The sequence below is a fragment of the Vicia villosa genome, linkage group LG3 (assembly GCF_029867415.1).
Source record: "Vicia villosa cultivar HV-30 ecotype Madison, WI linkage group LG3, Vvil1.0, whole genome shotgun sequence".
Lineage (NCBI taxonomy): Eukaryota > Viridiplantae > Streptophyta > Magnoliopsida > Fabales > Fabaceae > Vicia > Vicia villosa.
In genome coordinates, this window is record NC_081182.1 from 38,460,298 (window position 1) to 38,479,081 (window position 18,784).

At 32.2% G+C, this 18,784-nt stretch overlaps 3 protein-coding genes across 4 annotated transcripts; all 3 read right to left on the minus strand.

Annotated features, from left to right (window-relative positions):
• Nucleotides 1-737: 737 nt before the first annotated feature.
• Nucleotides 738-4,608, minus strand: LOC131655451 (E3 SUMO-protein ligase MMS21). The gene is made up of 7 exons (XM_058925323.1): nucleotides 4,397-4,608; nucleotides 4,166-4,237; nucleotides 3,936-4,046; nucleotides 3,336-3,446; nucleotides 2,513-2,652; nucleotides 1,154-1,239; nucleotides 738-1,071 (listed from the first exon to the last, which is right to left on the minus strand). The coding sequence occupies exons 1-7, from the start codon at nucleotides 4,481-4,483 to the stop codon at nucleotides 938-940; spliced, it is 741 nt and encodes a 246-aa protein (XP_058781306.1). The 5' UTR covers nucleotides 4,484-4,608; the 3' UTR covers nucleotides 738-937.
• Nucleotides 4,609-8,251: 3,643 nt separating this feature from the next.
• On the minus strand, nucleotides 8,252-10,473 carry LOC131655452 (PRA1 family protein H-like). The gene is made up of 4 exons (XM_058925324.1): nucleotides 9,991-10,473; nucleotides 9,542-9,678; nucleotides 8,785-8,856; nucleotides 8,252-8,696 (listed from the first exon to the last, which is right to left on the minus strand). The coding sequence occupies exons 1-4, from the start codon at nucleotides 10,392-10,394 to the stop codon at nucleotides 8,626-8,628; spliced, it is 684 nt and encodes a 227-aa protein (XP_058781307.1). The 5' UTR covers nucleotides 10,395-10,473; the 3' UTR covers nucleotides 8,252-8,625.
• Nucleotides 10,474-14,435: 3,962 nt separating this feature from the next.
• On the minus strand, nucleotides 14,436-18,784 carry LOC131661051 (uncharacterized). 2 transcript variants are annotated; one of them, XR_009301093.1, is made up of 4 exons: nucleotides 18,501-18,784; nucleotides 15,074-16,960; nucleotides 14,631-14,941; nucleotides 14,436-14,537 (listed from the first exon to the last, which is right to left on the minus strand). XR_009301093.1 is itself a non-coding variant. In XM_058930455.1 (3 exons), exons 1-3 carry the CDS (start codon nucleotides 18,552-18,554, stop codon nucleotides 14,876-14,878), a joined length of 2,007 nt encoding a protein of 668 aa, XP_058786438.1. In that variant the 5' UTR covers nucleotides 18,555-18,784; the 3' UTR covers nucleotides 14,436-14,875. The 2 variants fall into 2 exon arrangements, 1 of the variants encoding a protein (XP_058786438.1); XM_058930455.1 differs by having other exon boundaries at nucleotides 14,436-14,941.

Consider the following 18,784-nt stretch of genomic DNA (forward strand, 5'->3'; position numbering starts at 1 on the left):
TCTATTTTTTCAAACAGCTTACAAGTTGCTCTTAATCCATAAAAAACAATGACATGATTTCATTGCATCATGAAATAAATACACTATAAAATATAAAGTTGAAACTTGGCATCAGAATGTTAGAAATTGATTTGAAAGCTTAACAAATAGAACACAGAAAAACACGCATCAATTAACATGTTTCACACGTTAAATACACATTAAAACTATTTTGTAACAAGACTAGAAGGAGTTTTGTTGAAGAAGAAACCAAAAAGGTAAAAACAAATATAAAAATTAACGAAGAGAACTTGAACAAGAAGAAGGAGACCAAAACATATCATAATGAGGATAGTGAGAGCAACATTTGAGGCTGCAACTAGATAAATAGTTTAGTGAAAGCAAATTTCTGTGACTTATGATTTTCACTTTTTATGTTTTAGAGTTTGATTCTAGATGCGTGATTTGCTGAAAGGAAGAAAGTGAAAACAAAAATAGAGAATGGTTGGAATGATATAAAATTTGAGCTTATTGATAGGTGAAATAAAAGATTTATAACGTAATTATTTCCATTGGTTCGGTTCATCGGTTTAGCGGTTCCTAAAAACTAAAACCGAGAACTGAACCATAAACAATCGGTTTTATTTCGGTTTGGTTTGGTTTGAATTGTCGATTTAATTGGTTTTTTCTGATCCGCCTGCTCTCCTATTTATATCTAAACTAAAGACCCGGTAGTAGGACATGAAAAACAATAATTATAAATAGAAGATAACAGGTTAAGTAGAGGGAGCACAATATTGTATGATTGAACGATGAGAAATGAAAAACAAAGTCAGAAACTTACTTCAATAAACCACTTCAATAAACAAATGCCAAAATACTAATACAGGCCACAAAGTGAAAGTCCAAAACTATCAGAATTTACAGACAAAAACATATCACCAGTTGGTTTTATCGTTCATTCATCTTCATCAAGCATGGTGAAATCCTCTACATTAGTTTCTTTGCTGTTCATTTTTCGCATTTCATCAATATCCACAGCCAACGATGGATCTTGTACCAGCACATTTGCATCCAACACTTTTGGACAACCTAGTATACAATGATTTGGTTGAAAAGCAATGCAATGATGGCATAAAGTAAGTGTCAAGGTTATTAAAAAATAACTAAATACCTGGTATTGGGCATCGAGTACGGTTACTCTTCGACTGGATATATTGCATTATCACTTGTTTTTCATAAATGTGCCTGCATTGCATGCTGCATCAATGAATAAGAGAATTAGTAACAAGCATAATAATATATATCAATCAATATCAATATCCAAATACATTTAGAAGATAATCCACAAAACAAGTGTTTGAGTGAAAAACACATAAAAACTTACAGTAATATTTGGTCCCAAGATAATACAAAACAAAGTTAAACATTAATACTAACCAATAGTTCTCGGTTTGTTTTGGCCACATTGTTTTGTTTATGTGTGGCATCTCGACACTCTGTTTTAGTTAGCAAATTCCGTTTGTTAACAAACTGTAACCATTTCTGTTACAGCAGCTGGTTAGCTAACTTAGGTTATAAGTAGTTTGTTGGTTAAACATAGCTAGTTTCTGATTCATACCTAGATCACAATTTCTTCTACTTAAAAACTTGAGAGGAAAAACCTGTGTGTAGAGAGATTGTAATCCTCAAAAGAAAGGAAGATCATTAAGAATAGTGGCTACCGTGGACCAGACCTAAAGCACATTGCTTTATGATCGAACCACGTAAATTCTCTTGCGTTCTTTTTTACTGCTTTCTGATTTTTCAATTTGGTTTAATATTGTTCTTTGTTTGTCTTGCAGTCTTTCCAATCACTTCTTTGATTGTTAAAGAAAGATTTAACCAACTAATTTGTGGTGATTTCTGAGAATTATCCCAACAACTGTTTAAATCCTATAGCGTATCTTTGACGGCTTCTTATTATGGGCACGCCTTCTGCTAGAATAGTTGTATTAACATAACTTTTTGGCTTTTTCAGAAAAAAGAAAAAAAAAAACTCTATCCCACACCATCAAGGTTTGATCATAGCTGTCTCGTATTTCAAGAAATTACATTGTTCATTCACGTCTCCACTTGTCTTATCAGTCCAATTGGTTCCGAAATCTATACCACATCTTCAAGTGCATTGGCAATATAGATTTCGTTCAGAGTTTATTTCTAGTGGTCTACTTGTATAATCAATAGCTGTGTTGTCTCTCATGGCTTACCTAGTTGCTAACTTAAAGAGTATTTAAGTTGTAGTTTATCAACCATGTCATAAACCATTATCATCATTCACCGTTGAACAAAGTGAGAAAACTCCTAGCCTACTAAATTTTGAACTTAAATTTGTAACTTTGTCGAAATCCAGAAATTGTGTTGAACTACCTAACTACATACAATAGAATATGGAATAGTGTGGAAAGCAAAGGTGCATCTACCTCCTCGAGATGTAAATACAAGAATGTAGAGTATAAAAAGCTACTAATATTTTGAATAATTCATGTGGTACCTGCGAACTGGTTCTTGAAGCTCAGTAATAGGCTTTCCACTCAATGGACATTTAAAATTCAAAATATTAGATTGGGTACTGGTCATTACAATGTCCTCCTCCTCTTCACCTGGCATTGGCTGTCCCTCATGATGCACTTTCTAAACAAAAAGATAAACAAAAAGTAATTAGATTGTTCCTTGAATTGAATAACAGTTTTGAGAAGTAACTTGGAAATATGTCAGTACTTCATAAAAAAAGATATTGCATATGTTACATAAACTGCTTTTATTTTTCAACAAGATCGTGGAAACAGAAATTTCCAAAATGACATTAACAAGTACTCAATGTGTATGTGCGCGCACGTGTGAGACAGTGTACTAAATCACACCTCATGAGAAAGTTGACATATAATATTTCTGTCATTTGTGTTAAAGCACACCCAATGGTGGGAATATGTCAATCTATTGACTTGGATCCTATTATTGTAAACAATGATGACAACTAAGGTCATAGCAATTATATATTCTAACCAAAGACAGAAGTTGCAGTTCTATTTTTTCCAGTCACTGCCAGCACTCAGCGGAGAAGAGAACACTCTGAATGAGTGATAGGCTTCACAATCTTTAATACCATTAGATATATTCTAAGTAGGGAAGTTCACTGAGTAATGATTGACCAAAAGAGAGAAAAGAAATAAACTTGATGTACAATTAGACATATTCAACTACGTATTAACACCAAGAATTAGACATATTCAACTACGTACTAACACCAACGAAAATGGGGAGAAGAAAGCGAGGGATAAGAATCTTCCGACATTTAATATTGACAAGAAACATACCCATACAGCTTCCTTAAACTGCCGCACTAAAGGGTGTTTTTGAACATCTGAATTTCGATTGGCGTTATACTGCAAAATTTCATCTTCGAGTACCTTATGAAAATCAGTCAACTGCATATTTGCAACATCAAAAGAAAAGTTAGCATTTGGACAAAGGCGGTGTTAGTGTCATTATAACAAATATGAACACAACCAAACAACTATATTGATGATAATTGGATTTTACATACAGAGAAAAGGACTAATAAGGTCAAACAACTAAGATAACAGATTAATAACTAACCTAACTAACCATTTGATGTTACATTTATTTATCCTCTGTAGCACCGACACCTCAGAAAAACGGCGTGTCCGTGTTTGTATCGGTGTCCAAAACTGACACCGACACCTCAGAAAAACGGTGTGTCCGTGTTTGTATCGGTGTCCAAAACTGACACCGACACTTGTGATTGTGATTACATTCAATTTATTCATTTTCTCAAATTATGACCGGTGTCGACTGTCTGTGTCAATGTCGTGTTTCCGGTGTATCTGCTTCATATAATTTATCCAATAGTTAAATGATAACTTGATAAGTATTAAGTGATGAGATTTGATAACCTGTTCTCCAGGTTGGTATCTATTACCAAAAGCTTGAACAGCAGATGAAAAATGCACACTGTGTTCAGATAACTCAACTAACTCCACAACAGCATCTTCCATTTCCTTCACCTAAAATAACTTTCACTTTTCATTTATCACATGAACAATATTCCAAAACCAATAACAAACAAAAAAGCTTGAACTTTCCATCAGTCACAGCCATTTTAAACAGATACTATTTAAAAAACCTTGTCCGGAAGATTGTCTTTTTCCAATTGAACTGCAATATTCTTCATCACGCCCACTGTTGTTCGGATATCCTAAAGCAAACCCAGAAAAATTAAACATAATGAGTCGTTAAAAATTTTCTTAAATTTTACGTAGAAACATGAAAATGTTCCTTTGAGAGGAAACTGATGGTGTGAAATAAAGAAAACCCTAAAAAAGAAGGGTAGAAAAAAAGGGGGTTTGAGAGTTACAGAAATGAAAGGTTGAATATCAGAGCCGAAGGTAGCAGCTAAGTTCTTTATCCGACCAGAAGCGCCGCCGTGCGAAGATGACGCCATGATTCTCCGATGGATGGGCTCCTTCAATGTTCCGGGAAAGGAGATTTTGGAGGGAGATATGAAACTCGAGTGAGGCGTCACGTGAAAATTGAATTTTGAAATGTAAGTGCGCAAGTGAATAAATTAGGTCTTTCGTAAATTAAAAAAAAAAAAGAAAATAATATCTTTTTAGTTTGGAATAATGTCTTTTTTAGGATTTGCATTTTATGATTAAGCATGTGTTTGGACCCGCGTTTGCATGCCATTTCTCACGTCCCGAGGCTGAAAAAACGTGGAAAACATAGAAGCTCCAATTTGGAGCATCAGGCTAAACGCACGTTTTTTTCCCTTTAACGCAGAAACAAACAGGTCATAAGTAATGGTAGAAAAAAACTTTATACATATTTCAAGATTAATTTACGGTTAAATAAAATTATTTTAAATATTTTTTCGACTTATCTAAAACTATCTTCAATTTCTTATACAAAACCTATAAATAATTTGAGACGATCATGAATACAATTCACATAAACTTGTGTGTATAACCCTCATTTATTTATGATCAATGTTGATGTTACATTGTATAATTAGAAAGACCAACAAAATTGTCGTCTCAACCACCGCGACACAAAAGATGATCAATGTTGAGTATCAATGTTCGTCAATCGACGTTGATGAATGTGTTTGTTTCACTAACATGCAACCTTAAAACGATAATGATATAATAGTCATGTTTTCATTATTTGATAAGTATTTTGGTTAGTCTCAAGATATTTGATGAAATTTAAACATGTATCGTAAAATCTTGCCTATTTTAGCTTGTCATGCATAGCCGATTTGAAGTCGGGGTAAAAGAAGATGGTTGTGTTAAGCGACTGAGAATTAACGTTTAATTATGTTAAATCTCTATGACATGAACTAAATTTGTAATAATGTGGATAATATGTCACTGCTCGTAAGCAACATATTGTATGTCTCCAGTATTGTGTCAAAAGAACAAGGATTGTTGCATTGCTGCCTGAATGTCGTGAAAAATAAGCAAGTGTTCCGACATTATCGTGAATGGGTATGGATAAATAAGTCAGTTCTATTGGAGTTGGTTGAAAATATACATGTTGAAGAAGTCTCAAATTGATTAGTTTTGTGAAGGAAGAGGGAGTCCAAGATTATATACAGGATTCAAAAAAATTTAAGTGCCACATCGCTTAGTTTTGTGAAGGAAGAGGGAGTCCAAGACTATATATAGGATTCAATTTATTCGCTCCAAGATGTAACAGTTAAAAGTACTTTAACAGTGTATTTGACTTTTTATATTTTCTCTTGTACTCTTATTTTATAGTATTGTGAAGGGTAGTTAAATATTTTCTTTGGAGACTCTGTGTGTATTGGGGTCTTGGGGTGGTTGAGGGCAATCTGTGTTCTAACAATTTTTACATACTGTCAGATTAAAAAATAATAGGTAAAATAAGTGTTATAAACAATAAATAACACTAAGACGGACGAGTCAGACAATATACCTACCAAAGTGTGAAAAATTCTTAAAGATTGAGACATTGAGTAACTCTCCAAACTATTTAACAAAATTATAAGGTCAAAGTAAATCTTGGATAAATGGGGAAGAAGCGCTATAGTTACAATTTGTAAGAACAAAAAGGATATACAAAATTGTACAAATTAAAGGAGTATTAAGCTGATGAGTCATACCATGAAATTATGAGAATGAGTGATCAAACAGAGACTAAAAAAGAGACTCAAGTTACAAATAATCAATTTGATTTTATGCTTGGGAGGTCGACTATGAAAATAATCAATCTATTACGAAAATGTGATGGAGTAGCATTAGATGGACCAACAAAACCTGCACTTAATTTTCATTGGCTTGAAGAAGGCGTATGATAAAGTGCATAAAGAGATTTTGTGAAAAATCATGAAGAAGAAAGAAAGGAAGTTAGGATGGTTTATATTAGGGCTATTCATAATCTATATGAGAGAGTATCGACTAGTGTGTAAACACATGATGAAGCGACGAACGATTTCTCTATTATAATAAAATTGCACTAAGGTTTAATCCTAATCCTTTATATTTTTACTCAAATGTTGGACGTACTCACGAAACACATTCAAGACCTGACACTAAGATGTAAGCTTTTTGCATATGATATAATATTACTTAAAGAATTGACGGATGACTTGAATAAGAGATTGGAGACGAACCTTAGAAATACATGACTTTCGTCTAAGAAGAAGTAAGACGAAGAATATGAAATATGGAATGTAAGTTTACTAAAGAGAACTGTTTCTAACTTATAGGTTAAATTTGAATACCATATTATACCATAAGTCATACGATTTAAATATTTTGGATTCGTAATACAAAAAATGAATAAATAAAAGGAATGTAAACCATCTAATTCAAGGTGGGTGACTGAAATGGAGGAGGACCTCAATAATTTTATGTAACAAAAAAGTACCTCTCAAGCTATAATTTTTTTATCGAACATCGACAAGATATGGGATGTTGTACGAGACAAAATGTTGAGCAGTTAAAAATCAGTATGAGAATAAAATAAGTGCAATAGAGATGAAGATGTTGCGTTGGATGTATAGTAAGACTAGATAAGATAAAATTCAAAATGATAATATTAGAGAGTATTCGGAATTGCACATATAATATAAAAGATGATGAAAGATAAACTTAAGTGATTTGTGCATGTAGATAGAAAACATGTAGATTATATTATAAAAAGAATAATTTAGATTAAAAAATCAAACAATTAGAGGTAAATGAAAATTTTGAAAAACTATAAGAGAATAATAAGAATTTTAATTCAAATAATCAACCCCATTTAATAGGATAAAATTGTATTGGTAACGTTGTTGTTGTTTATGATCGCATGTGTTTGTGTTTAATTGACACTTATAATTTTAAGTTGATGTGCTGTTAATATTGTTAATGTATTGTGCTGTAAAATTTGATTTAAATGAAATAGTTTATTATATTTGTTTGAATTCTAAAATCTTAACTTCAAAAACATGCTCCAAACACTACAATCCAAATAACATTGTTAAATTATTCAAAAGCTCTTGGAGTATTGATTGAGAAGGAGAGAATTTCACAAAATTATATATTTTTTTTACTTAAAATTAGCCCATAATCAATGTAGGATTAGATTTGCAATAATTAGTCCTCAATAGCGTTTAATCCCTCTCCTAAATAAGTAAAGAGCTGTTTAAATCCCTTTTGTAAAAATCAATTAGTCCAAATACACCATTCTAGACACATCAGATATAGTTTTCTCCTAACACATTGTTGGGAGGTAGAAACAACAAAATGGGAGACAAAACCAATTATTTTAAAAATGAAAGGGAGAAGTACTATCTGAATCTTGTATAATTGTTTGCCAAGAAGTTAAATGGAACGAGGAATCTAATTATTCAAGCATTACCTCAAAAAGGTTAAACTAGCCTTGCCTACCATAACAAAGATTGAACTCAATAAAAAAATAACCAGAAATTGAGGAGGACTACGTTTGCCCAAAATTGTGAAGAGGAAATATTCATTTGTGTAAGGTATTGCCGCTAAAGTATCTAATAATTATACAAATGTCTTCAAATGAACATGACATGCAGAGTATTTCTCCAAAAACATTCTTTTATATTTACCAGGCTCACTAAATTGATTAATCATACCTTTAGATTAATAAAGAGCTTGAATGAGTTAAGCAAAAGCAAGTATTAGTTGGTGTTATCGTCTCTTAAAGTGAGTTGAGCAACCAAATTAAGTAGAAATTTCTGAAAAAAATTAAAATGGTAAAATAATTTAAACAATAACATCTAGAGTTGCAAGCACTTTTCTTGAAGTTCCTCTCACAAAGAGACAATCTTTTTCTTTCACAGGGGTGAGTTTTTTATGCCCTTTCAAAATTGTTGGTGATAATTATGCTTCATTTTTAGTGAAGAACAATAGGAACAATGCTTATAGAACTTTACCTAAGTTTTATCCTTATTCAAAACTTAAGCCTATACCTGTTCCATGAACTCTACATTGCACTATCTTCTGTACTAAATTCCTGTTCCCTTCTTCACTGTAAGAGCTACCTTCTATATCAGAGCAACTTGAATCGTCTAAAGGCAAGTGGACCATTGTTTCTTTGATCAAACGACTATCCGCCTCTGACCACCGAAGGCCGCTGTGCAGGGGTCAACTTCCGAAAAGCAGCATGCAGTATCACACCTACATGTATATGTTTTAAGCAAAAACTTAAGAATCCAATAATAAGAGGACTAAGGTGTGAGAGTTGAAAGAACAAATATAGACTCACCTGCATAGCTGACACTTATGGCACAGAAGAGAGCCATTTGAACATTGGAAAATATTAGAATAACTGCTGTTGCTGCAAAAGATGAGATTCAGAAACATCAGTTTTCAGTTAACCTTATGAACATCATCAAGCTACAGATATCTAATATCTTTCCAGCATTCACAAGCAAAGCACCACACATATTTAAAAAGAAAAGAAAACATACACAGAAAACAGATGCCATATGAATTCAGCCCAAGACACTTGCTAGAAAAAAAAATCATAAGGCTAACTATATAATAGATTAAATTTTTTTTACACAGACATAGGAAGAGAGCGAGTGGATTTATTACCATAAAAAAAGAGCAAGGGGATTTTTTTTCTCCCTTCTTTTCATGAGGTGGAAAGAGTATCCGATTCAATTGAAAGTTCAATACAGGCAGCACATGTCCATTAGATTCTATTGTTTTATCACACCTCAATCAGACTATGGCAAAATCCACAAGAAAAACCATGTTTTGTGTTTGTAAAGCCAATTGAAAACCAGTTCATTTGTGAAGAATCAAAGGCCCCGAGGCAAACGTATTTATAGAGACGAGAAATAACAAAGTAAAACCAATTATAACAACTAATTGCAACAGAATCACGACTAACACAAACTAGCAATTGTTCTTCTATTATCATCATACCAAGACGATAAAAAGAAGAAACCAAGGTAACAAAACAAAAACAAAACAACACAGATAACATCCTGATATAAGAAATTACTATTACTCACCAAATTGGGCAATACGAAGCAAGCACTGCCGAACCACAGGATATTGATCCAATCCCCATCTCTCACTAAAGAACTTGAAGAAATCCCACAATGCCAAACATGATATCAACCCAACAAGAGCAAGTGGCATCTTATACCTGCAACCATCAAGAACAAAAAACACAGTTTTATACACAATCATAATGTAAAAAAATACATCAATTAACAAAAAATAAAGTATTCAAATAAATGAAATCACCAATTAACTCTATAATATAAACAATTTCATACTCAAAATCAACTATACTTCAAAATAATCCCAAAAACTGAAACCATCAATCACATTAGTTCAATAAATCAATCCAATCAGTACCTAAAATTGTCAAAAAGTGTTTTTTTTTTAATTCAATTTCATCTTGTAACAAGAAAGAGATTAATTGATTAAGAAAAGGAATGAAGAGAGTACTTACAGTGAAGAAGCAAAGAAAACGACGAAGAGATAAGCATAGTTCCGAGCATATCGCTTAACATTTTCATGAACACGGAAGCGAGCTTGTGATGGATTCGAAGGAAAGGAATACGACGACGGGGAGCCGACGAAAGAGCGTGACCAGGAAGGAGTGTCGCCGGAGAAATCATCGGCGGTGAGTTTGGCGAAGGGATTGAGAGTGACGAAGGATAAGAGGGTTAGGATTCGGGAGGAGATGGAAGTGACGGGTGCTAATGGGGAGGAGTTAGAGTTGACGGTGGTGGTGGCTTCGGCGACGGCGGTGGTGCGTTGGTCGATGATTTCAAGGTAGCCGGTGTCGCGAAGCCAGGATTCGAAGGCGGGTTCGGGAACGCTTAGCGCGAAAGGGTTGGAAGAAAACACCATATCTCTATTATTCCCTCTACGCTAACAAACGCTATTGTTGGGGCTTGTTGCTATTGCTCCTTTTCTTTTTTTGTGCGCTTAACGATTCTTTTAAGAAATAAAATATTTGATATAGTCATGACCGAAACTTAATTCGCATTAAATTTAAGAAATAAAATATTTGATACATTTTAAAAATAATAATAGTACTTGTTTAAAAATATTTTTTATATATGACTATTTTACGGATTAATATTTGTTATTTAATTTTAGACAACAATAGTAATATAAATTTAAATATTAACTATTAAATTTAAAATGTAACCTATAAATACATAGGTACTTTTCAAATATATATATATATATATATATATATATATATATATATATATATATATATATATATATATATATATATATATATATATATATATATATATATGATTATTGGTGATTTACTCTAAAAATAGGTTTAGAAGGGATATATATTAAAACTTTTTTCGTTGTTGAAAGTAAAATAAAATAATTATTTTTTAATAGCTTTTCTCTTAAATTTTAGTTTTTAAATTGTTAAAATTTATATTGTTAATAACAGAATTTGTAAATAAAATAAAATAATTCTTCAATGATTATTTTGCAATTGCTTTAGGGTATGTTTGTTTCAGTTTAAAAAAATGGATTTTTATTTATATTTTTAAAAATAAATCTTATAAAATTGTCTTTCTATATATTATAAATTTTTTAATATTTTTTTCTAAATTAAAATACTAATTTTTACATGAATCCACATTATTTAAAATTAAAACCTAATTGAAATCATAATTTTTATAAGAGTTTAATTGCTATGCACTGTTGGTGTAAAAAATTTTACACTGTTAATGCATCACAACCACTTAATTATATTACTTTTAAAAAAATTAAAATAAAAGTCAAACACTTTTAATAAATTAACGATTGTGATTTACTGACGGTGTAAAATTTCTTTACACCTAAACCCTAAACAAAATTAAATAATTTTTTGAAATTTTGATTTTAATTTATTTTATTAAAATGATGAAATATCTAAAATAAGAATAACTATTCAAAACAAATTTTAAATTTAAGCTTTTACGAAAAAAAATTGGGTTTAATAGATATACACAAAGATTGTAAAATAGCTTTACATTATCATCCAATATAAAACTATCAATCTACCATGTCATTAATTTTTTTAAAAAATAAAATAGTGACTTAATCAGATACATGGTAATGATTGGTTGACAGCGTACAAATATTTTACACTGTGAGTACATCCCCATTTTCTCAAAGTTTTTTTGTAATTTTTTATTTACACAAAATTTTTTTACACTATAAAAATGGTTGCTTCTAGGGTGAGGATGCAAGTAAATCCCTCACCCATGTACCATTATTAATCATCGTTGGATCAAATAAGTTTATTAGATTATGATAGGGACCCTTGCACCAAATAATTTTATCTCTTTCTTTAGCACAGTTCCTTAAATGCTTGCACCAATCACCGTTATTCAATTTAGTTAAACATTAGCAGATTTAATAATGGAGAATATAAAGATTACATCTTAAATTAGCATTTACATATAAAATCATCATTCCTTAAATCCTCATATAATAACATTATATATATATATATATATATATATATATATATATATATATATATATATATATATATATATATATATATATATATATATATATATATATATATATATATATATATATATATATATATATATATATATATATATATATATATATATATATATATATATATATATATTTTTTATAACCATCGGTTTAGTCCGGTTCGGGGAACAGCTCTGGCATCAAGTGGGTCAAGCCCCCTCCCGATCGCAGTTGCGGGGATCGAACCGTGATTCTCCCTACCAAATCCAACGCCAATCACCACTGAACCAACTAGATTTCATCTCTCTTGGTGCATTCCAAATTCCAATTTTGTCTTTCGGCTTGTAACCGTCTTGTAACATTGATCACTAATGTTTCATAATCACAAACGGTAGGTGAAGACAAAATTTCACGCCTCTGATAGTTGCACCACCATATATCCATATTATTATTTTAGTTTAACACGACTTCATGCTACTTTTTCTAGGTATCTAAATCTTCCTTCTCATGCTTTTTCAACTATGCTTAAAAAATATCCATAGAAAAATAAGACATTGGGTTCTTTCAATTATTTTTCTGTCATTTCATTTCTTGTAGTTTATCATCCATATTATTAAAATATAAATAGACATCAGAGGATACAATTATTAAGGTTATTCATTATTAGGCCAATATAAACGGTTATTCATTATTAAGCCATTAAATTATGAAGATTTCTAAAAGATAATGACAACATAAATAAAAAGAACTTAAAAAAGAGAAGAAATCTTTTGTAATCGAAAAGAAGATGATGATTTGAGAGTCACAGTGGTGCTAGGAACTAGTAAGCCAATACGATGAGAGAGAAACAGCAGAAAATTATTCTATATGAGTGATACATTACCATATATTATAGTTTCTTAATCCAATGGTTGTTTTTCATGGTTCACCGTGAACCATTTAAGTGATGACACACCTTAGATTTCACATAAATTTTTTTAAAAAAATAAAGAAAAACAAACGGATCATTAGTTTCAAAATTTAACCGAAAACTTATTAATATTCTAATTAGAGAAATTTTTTTTAGTTTATTAATAATGTCAAATAAAAATAAAACGCATTCACCAATATAAAACATTGTTACTTTTATTTGATGTAGAAATTTTAATTTAAGTACTTTGTAAAAATGACAACAGTAGTTTGTCCGAATATAATCATTAACCATTATATATAATTTTGATGATGGTGATTTTTATAATTATTTAAAAATATTTTACTCATTGATCAATTAAAATTATTAAATTAAAATAATAGAGGACTAAGATTTAAAATAAGTGTTAAATTTATTCTTTAAGAAAATATACCTAATACAATTGATTATTGTTAGCGGATTAAAAAATAGAAGAGTTTATTTAAATATTTTTATTAGGATTAAACATTTCGGTATACGAAATACCAATAGAAATATGGCTCTTAATATCAGTGTTTTAAGAACCGGACCGGTCATCGAACCGGTGAAGGTACTGGGTCACTGGTTTATCGGTCGAACCACTGGGTCACTGGTCGAACCGCACTACCAAACCGGATTAAACCGGATAACTGGGTTGAATAGACCTGTCATTATATAGGTATAAAACCGGTCGAACCGGATGATTCAGTCTCTAAAAAAATATAACTAACTTTTAAATTTTTTAAAAATATCATATCATAAATTCACAATTTCATAACTTAAATTCAAATTTTAAACAAAGGTATCACACATAACAAAATAGTTAAAAAATTACAAAGTCTAATTGCAAACAAAATCTAATTACAACATAATTTAAACAAAGTCTAATTACAACGTAATCTAATTGAATAGTTTATAACAAAATAACTCCAATGTGTACCAAATTTAATTCAAAATAGGATCCTCCTAAAAAAGAAAATCAAATAAAATTTAATATATTTATGCTATTTAAGAAAATTTATTAGGAAAGATAACAAATAGACAATAAATTTTTTAATTTGTCACTAACGAAAAAAACTATGTGAGAATGCTATTTAAGTAATACACTACTAAATATATTAAAAAAAATTAAAAAAAAAGTTAAAAATTTTTTTTAAAAGAAATGTTAAAAAAAAGTTTAAAAAAAATTATAAAGAATTCCATTCCAAACAAAGTTTAAAAAAAAGTTAAAAAAAAAAAGCAATTAAACAGCCGGTTTTTCGGTTTTCCCGGTTTTCACCGGTTTGATGGCATATCCGATCCGACTATTGAACCAGACCGGTTACCTGGCCGGTTCCCGGTTCGACCGGTCCGACCGGCCGGTCCGGTTTTTAAAACACTGCTTAATATGCTCTCTTTTTTTGTTTGTTTGGGTTTTGTGCAACACTTCAGTTAGCACAATATTTAACATTCTTATTTAGAAAGTGTAGTTAAATGAGAAACCGTTCATCTTGCATAAAATAGTCAATGCTATATTATTGTAACCAAACTTATAAATGTCATCTATCCATACTCAGGAAGTAACCCTTGAAGTTACTCAAAAGTCTCTGAACCTGTAAGAAAATTCCAAGTTTACAAAACAAGTTTAATGCACAAAACCAAAATGTGAACCATAAAACCTTCATCGAACAATCCAAATCCTCAACGACGTGCAATCCATTTCCAAAAAATATTCACTGAAACACTTGCTCTAAATTCCATGTTCCAACAGAACATTATTCTGTGTTGCAATGGTTGTACCGTTATTTGAGTAGGCATACTCCTTTCGGCGTACCTCCAAAGTCACTTAAACGAAATATAGATAATTGAAAATTGATGTAGCTCTAAGAGTTCGTGAATGAAACCACACACAACTCTACATAAGTTTCATCGAATAAAATCATTGTTTAGATCATCGCTTTAGTTGCCTTCTAGCCAAGGCAGGGGTTTTCTTAGGGATATAGACCTTGTAGCTAACCTGAACATTCACAAAATATTAGCCAATAATAATAAAATGGTTAGTGAAAGCAATGGATTATATATAGTATGATATGGCTCACCATGATGACACAAATTTCATAATATATAAGACAGATTATCACACACTCACCTGCACCAATTCACCACCCCGCATCACAGTCATTGTTTTCTGCTCAAATTGAGAGCCCTGGTTGGATCCATCTTGTAGTTTGCCTGGATTATTTTCTACAGATTCAAGGGTAGCAACATTGCGTGACTCGACAATGTCTGTCGCACTGCTATCAATATTCTGGACTGAAGATTGTGTTGTCTTAGCCGCATTCCTTTCTTCATCAGCCTCGCTCACCGGCAACTTTGCATTAGAAGGTTCGCGTGAATCAGATGTTTGCTTAGATTTAAACTGAGAATGAGCATTGGCAACATCTTTTCCCTTATCCAAGTTATTATGCTCAAATTTAGGTTCAAGAATAGAAGGTTCAGAACCAGCAGAAGGAACGCCTCTAATGCCTTTGACATTATCACTGCCATTGTGACTCGAGGTATGAGCAGCTTCAAAAGTACCCGCATTTTTAATACTTTCTGCCAAAACCAGCTTTTCACGAGGAAGTCCGGACACGGTTGTTTGCTTCAGAGATGAGCGACTTTGGAGTGAATCATGGCAAGATTTTGATGGGGTGGATTCCAAATTGCCCGTCTTGTTATTAGTAGATTCAGTGACTACTTCGCTATGGCTGTCTGCATCCACTTTTTCTGGTGCACTAGCCATTTGAATCTTAGCAGAACCAGACATTTCTTTGTCCACTTTCAAATTCCTTCCATTGTTTTTCGGATAAGTAACTAAATTTCTTCTCCCAACAGGCAAACTAGTTTCTTCTACAGGTGCTTGCTTACCAAATTTTGTCGCTATAGCAACATTACTGATATTATATTTATCTTGGACCAGTTCCTCTTTATCGGTGTTTGGTTGCTTCACTTGGCTGACAATTTTATTTTCCTGTTCAGAAGCTTTTGCGTGGGACTGGACTTGACCTCGGAACTTTCTTAAGTTTTCCAAAGCTCTTTGTCTAAGAATTAACTCCAAATCAACATCATTCAGAGCCCTAGAAACATCATTTGTTTCCTCCTTTATAGGTTCACTTGTCCCAACACAAACTTCAAGGCTGCTGATATCACAAAGTTTGGGCTCTGTAAAGTTAACATCGCCATTCATATCTACTATATCATCCTTGGCCCTCATTTCCTCTTCTGGTGTACGCTGTGTATGATGATGATCCAACTCCCTCTTTGAGCCCCCATCGTTACTGTCGTTACTTCTACAAGGATAGTCAAGATCATCTACAATTTCCTCTTTGGTTTCATTTCCAGAAAATTGTCTAGACTCATCCCCTTCGTTTGCAACAGTAATAACTGATCGGAGCCACCTCGTTTTGTTCTCGGGCACATATTTCTCTTCAGTCCCTTCATAATTACATTCACCATGGGGACTACTGCAAGGTGAACAACTCCTAGCCCTATATCTACCACTCTTGGCACTTCCACTTCTTCCCCTCAATCGTCTTTTGTCTTTTTCCTTTCTTTCAGTTCTTCCCCTGTAGCGCTCATATTCAACATTATCGTTGCTCTCATTCCCACCCGGACATATTGAGCAGCTTCGTGACCCACTGCTCACCGGACTAGCACTCGCTTCTATCTTAACCTTTTTCTTCCTACGGGATTTCTCCTTTGTCTCATCATACTTGTTTTTCCTCTTCTCCTTTTTTCTCTTCCGGGCAAAGAGAGAGTCCTCACTGCTGTCACTGCTGCATGACCGTCTCCGAGACCTCTTCTTACGACTTTTCACATCTTTTCTTGTGCGAGACCGATCCCTTTTTCTTTTAGACCTATCTTCAGAACTAGAAGACACCGATGTGTCCATGTTTTTTGAATCATCATAGTCTGAGCTAGAAAGAGAAACCTCATGGCGACGAGCCTTCTTTGATTTATATTTCCTACTCTTACTTCTACTGCTAGCCTTTGACTAAACCACCAAGTTGAGTATAAATTAGACACAAATAGGAAAATGCATGTTCAGTTAAATTAATCAACTCAACAAGCTATATACACTCGGCAGGTGGGAAAACCCAACAGCCAAATCAAATAGAAAAACAACACATTCAGGTCATGTTTAGATAAACAACTTAATTAAGCACGATTGCATGGTTGTCAAGATCTCGAATTAGATCTTAAAATCTTAAGATTTTCCGATCTCACTCACCCCATGATTCCGAACTTAAGTAGAATCGCGTGTTGTAGTCAAATTGTGAAAATTTTGTAAAATTATTGATTTTGTGCGATGTTTGCCAGTTTCGGGCATGAGTGTTCATTTTCCAACCACCGCCATTAAAAGTGAGAAGGATGACATGATGCAGAGGCACAACAATAACAGTTCGGCAGGGATGAATGCGTGCTTTTTGAAATGAAGTTAGGGTTTAGAGAATAAACATCTCACTTGTAGGGTTTGTTTTAGCTAATTGTCTAAAGATAATCCTAGTAATTCACCAAATATGGCCCTAATGTCTAACAAATGTTTCATGTGTTAGTAATAAAGTATAAAAAGTCAATCATACATGCCTAAAGAATATGAAAATGAGTCATTTTCTCCCGAATACACTGGCCTACTAACATATATCATGTAAAAATACTTCAAATACATACTGTTATTTTTTCATTTTAGTAAGGATCTTACAATTTTTATTGTGATCTTGTGTTTTACAAAGAATATAAAATCAAAATAATCATAACAGAACACAAACGCAGAAGATACAAAACACAAACAAAGAAGCAAAACGAAGCAGAACAAAACAAAGAAGATGAAAGACGCAGCAGAGCACGCAAAGAATGAATCGGATACAAGATGAAAGAAAACACGGGAATTAAAAAAAGAAAAGTATTAGGCCACATAAAGGGTTAGAAAAGACAACTATACTTTTTTTTTCTTAAGACAATGTTATAGCAATGCTATTGACAACATAGATTTTCATAAACTCTCTCAAAAAGTTTTGAGAATGCTTATGTTGTGAATAAGTTCAAACAAAACAATCCAAACAGATCCTAAAACCCAGACAACAAAAGGAGATATAAAAAAACAGATTTTTATGTACTGGGAACATGACTTACATACAAATTTTCAGTCGAGTTCACAAAACACGCGCAATATATTAGAGAAAGAAAGTTCGATTTTTTTCCTAAAAATCAAACTTGAAAGTGCTTATCTACTGGATAAGTTCAAACAAGACAATCCAAACAGACCCTAAAACCCAGAGAACAAAAGGAGATTAAAAAAAGCAGATTTTTATGTACTGGAGAGGGAACATGACTTACATACAGATTTTCAGTCGAATTTACAAAACACACGCAATATTAGAGAAAGAAAGTTGGATTTTTTCCTAAAAAATTAACCGGCAACAACTTGGGGAAAAATGTGAAACTCAAAATCGAATACCTAACTAAAATGAATAAATCCAAGAGTTAAAATTAAACGCCCTACATTGAAAGAATGAGAATATAATTGAGATTACCTTAGAGGAAGTTTTGGAATGTTTCTTTTTGAGTGAAGTGGAGGATTTCCCCATTAAAGCAACCTGAAAAATCAACTTTGAAAAATAAAAGGATTAGAAATTGAAGCGAGAGAAGAAGAAGAAGCGATTAGGGTTAGATGAATTGAGGAACAAGAATGCGGATAAAGGTTGATGATTGTATCGTTAGTTAGCGATGAGAAGAAACTCGATTGCGGTATTTTATGCCTCTTTCGGAACTATGTTGCTCGAACCAAATATATATACCCTTTAGGCCCTTGCTTCGA

What these genes read in the sequence shown, in the direction of transcription:
- LOC131661051 (XM_058930455.1), bottom strand. Translation starts at nt 18,554, where the DNA reads ATGGGGAAATCCTCCACTTCACTCAAAAAGAAACATTCCAAAACTTCC. An exon ending in ATTCCAAAACTTCCTCTAAG is followed by an intron (nt 16,961 to 18,500) that starts GTAATCTCAATT and finishes TTGGTGGTTTAG; the next exon opens with TCAAAGGCTAGCAGTAGAAG. An exon ending in GGGGTGGTGAATTGGTGCAG is followed by an intron (nt 14,942 to 15,073) that starts GTGAGTGTGTGA and finishes GTGAATGTTCAG; the next exon opens with GTTAGCTACAAGGTCTATAT.
- LOC131655452 (XM_058925324.1), bottom strand. Translation starts at nt 10,394, where the DNA reads ATGGTGTTTTCTTCCAACCCTTTCGCGCTAAGCGTTCCCGAACCCGCC. An exon ending in GCTTCGTATTGCCCAATTTG is followed by an intron (nt 8,857 to 9,541) that starts GTGAGTAATAGT and finishes CATCTTTTGCAG; the next exon opens with CAACAGCAGTTATTCTAATA. An exon ending in CATAAGTGTCAGCTATGCAG is followed by an intron (nt 8,697 to 8,784) that starts GTGAGTCTATAT and finishes ATATACATGTAG; the next exon opens with GTGTGATACTGCATGCTGCT.
- LOC131655451 (XM_058925323.1), bottom strand. Translation starts at nt 4,483, where the DNA reads ATGGCGTCATCTTCGCACGGCGGCGCTTCTGGTCGGATAAAGAACTTA. An exon ending in AGTTTAAGGAAGCTGTATGG is followed by an intron (nt 2,653 to 3,335) that starts GTATGTTTCTTG and finishes CTTTTTGTTTAG; the next exon opens with AAAGTGCATCATGAGGGACA. An exon ending in CTTCAAGAACCAGTTCGCAG is followed by an intron (nt 1,240 to 2,512) that starts GTACCACATGAA and finishes TCATTGATGCAG; the next exon opens with CATGCAATGCAGGCACATTT.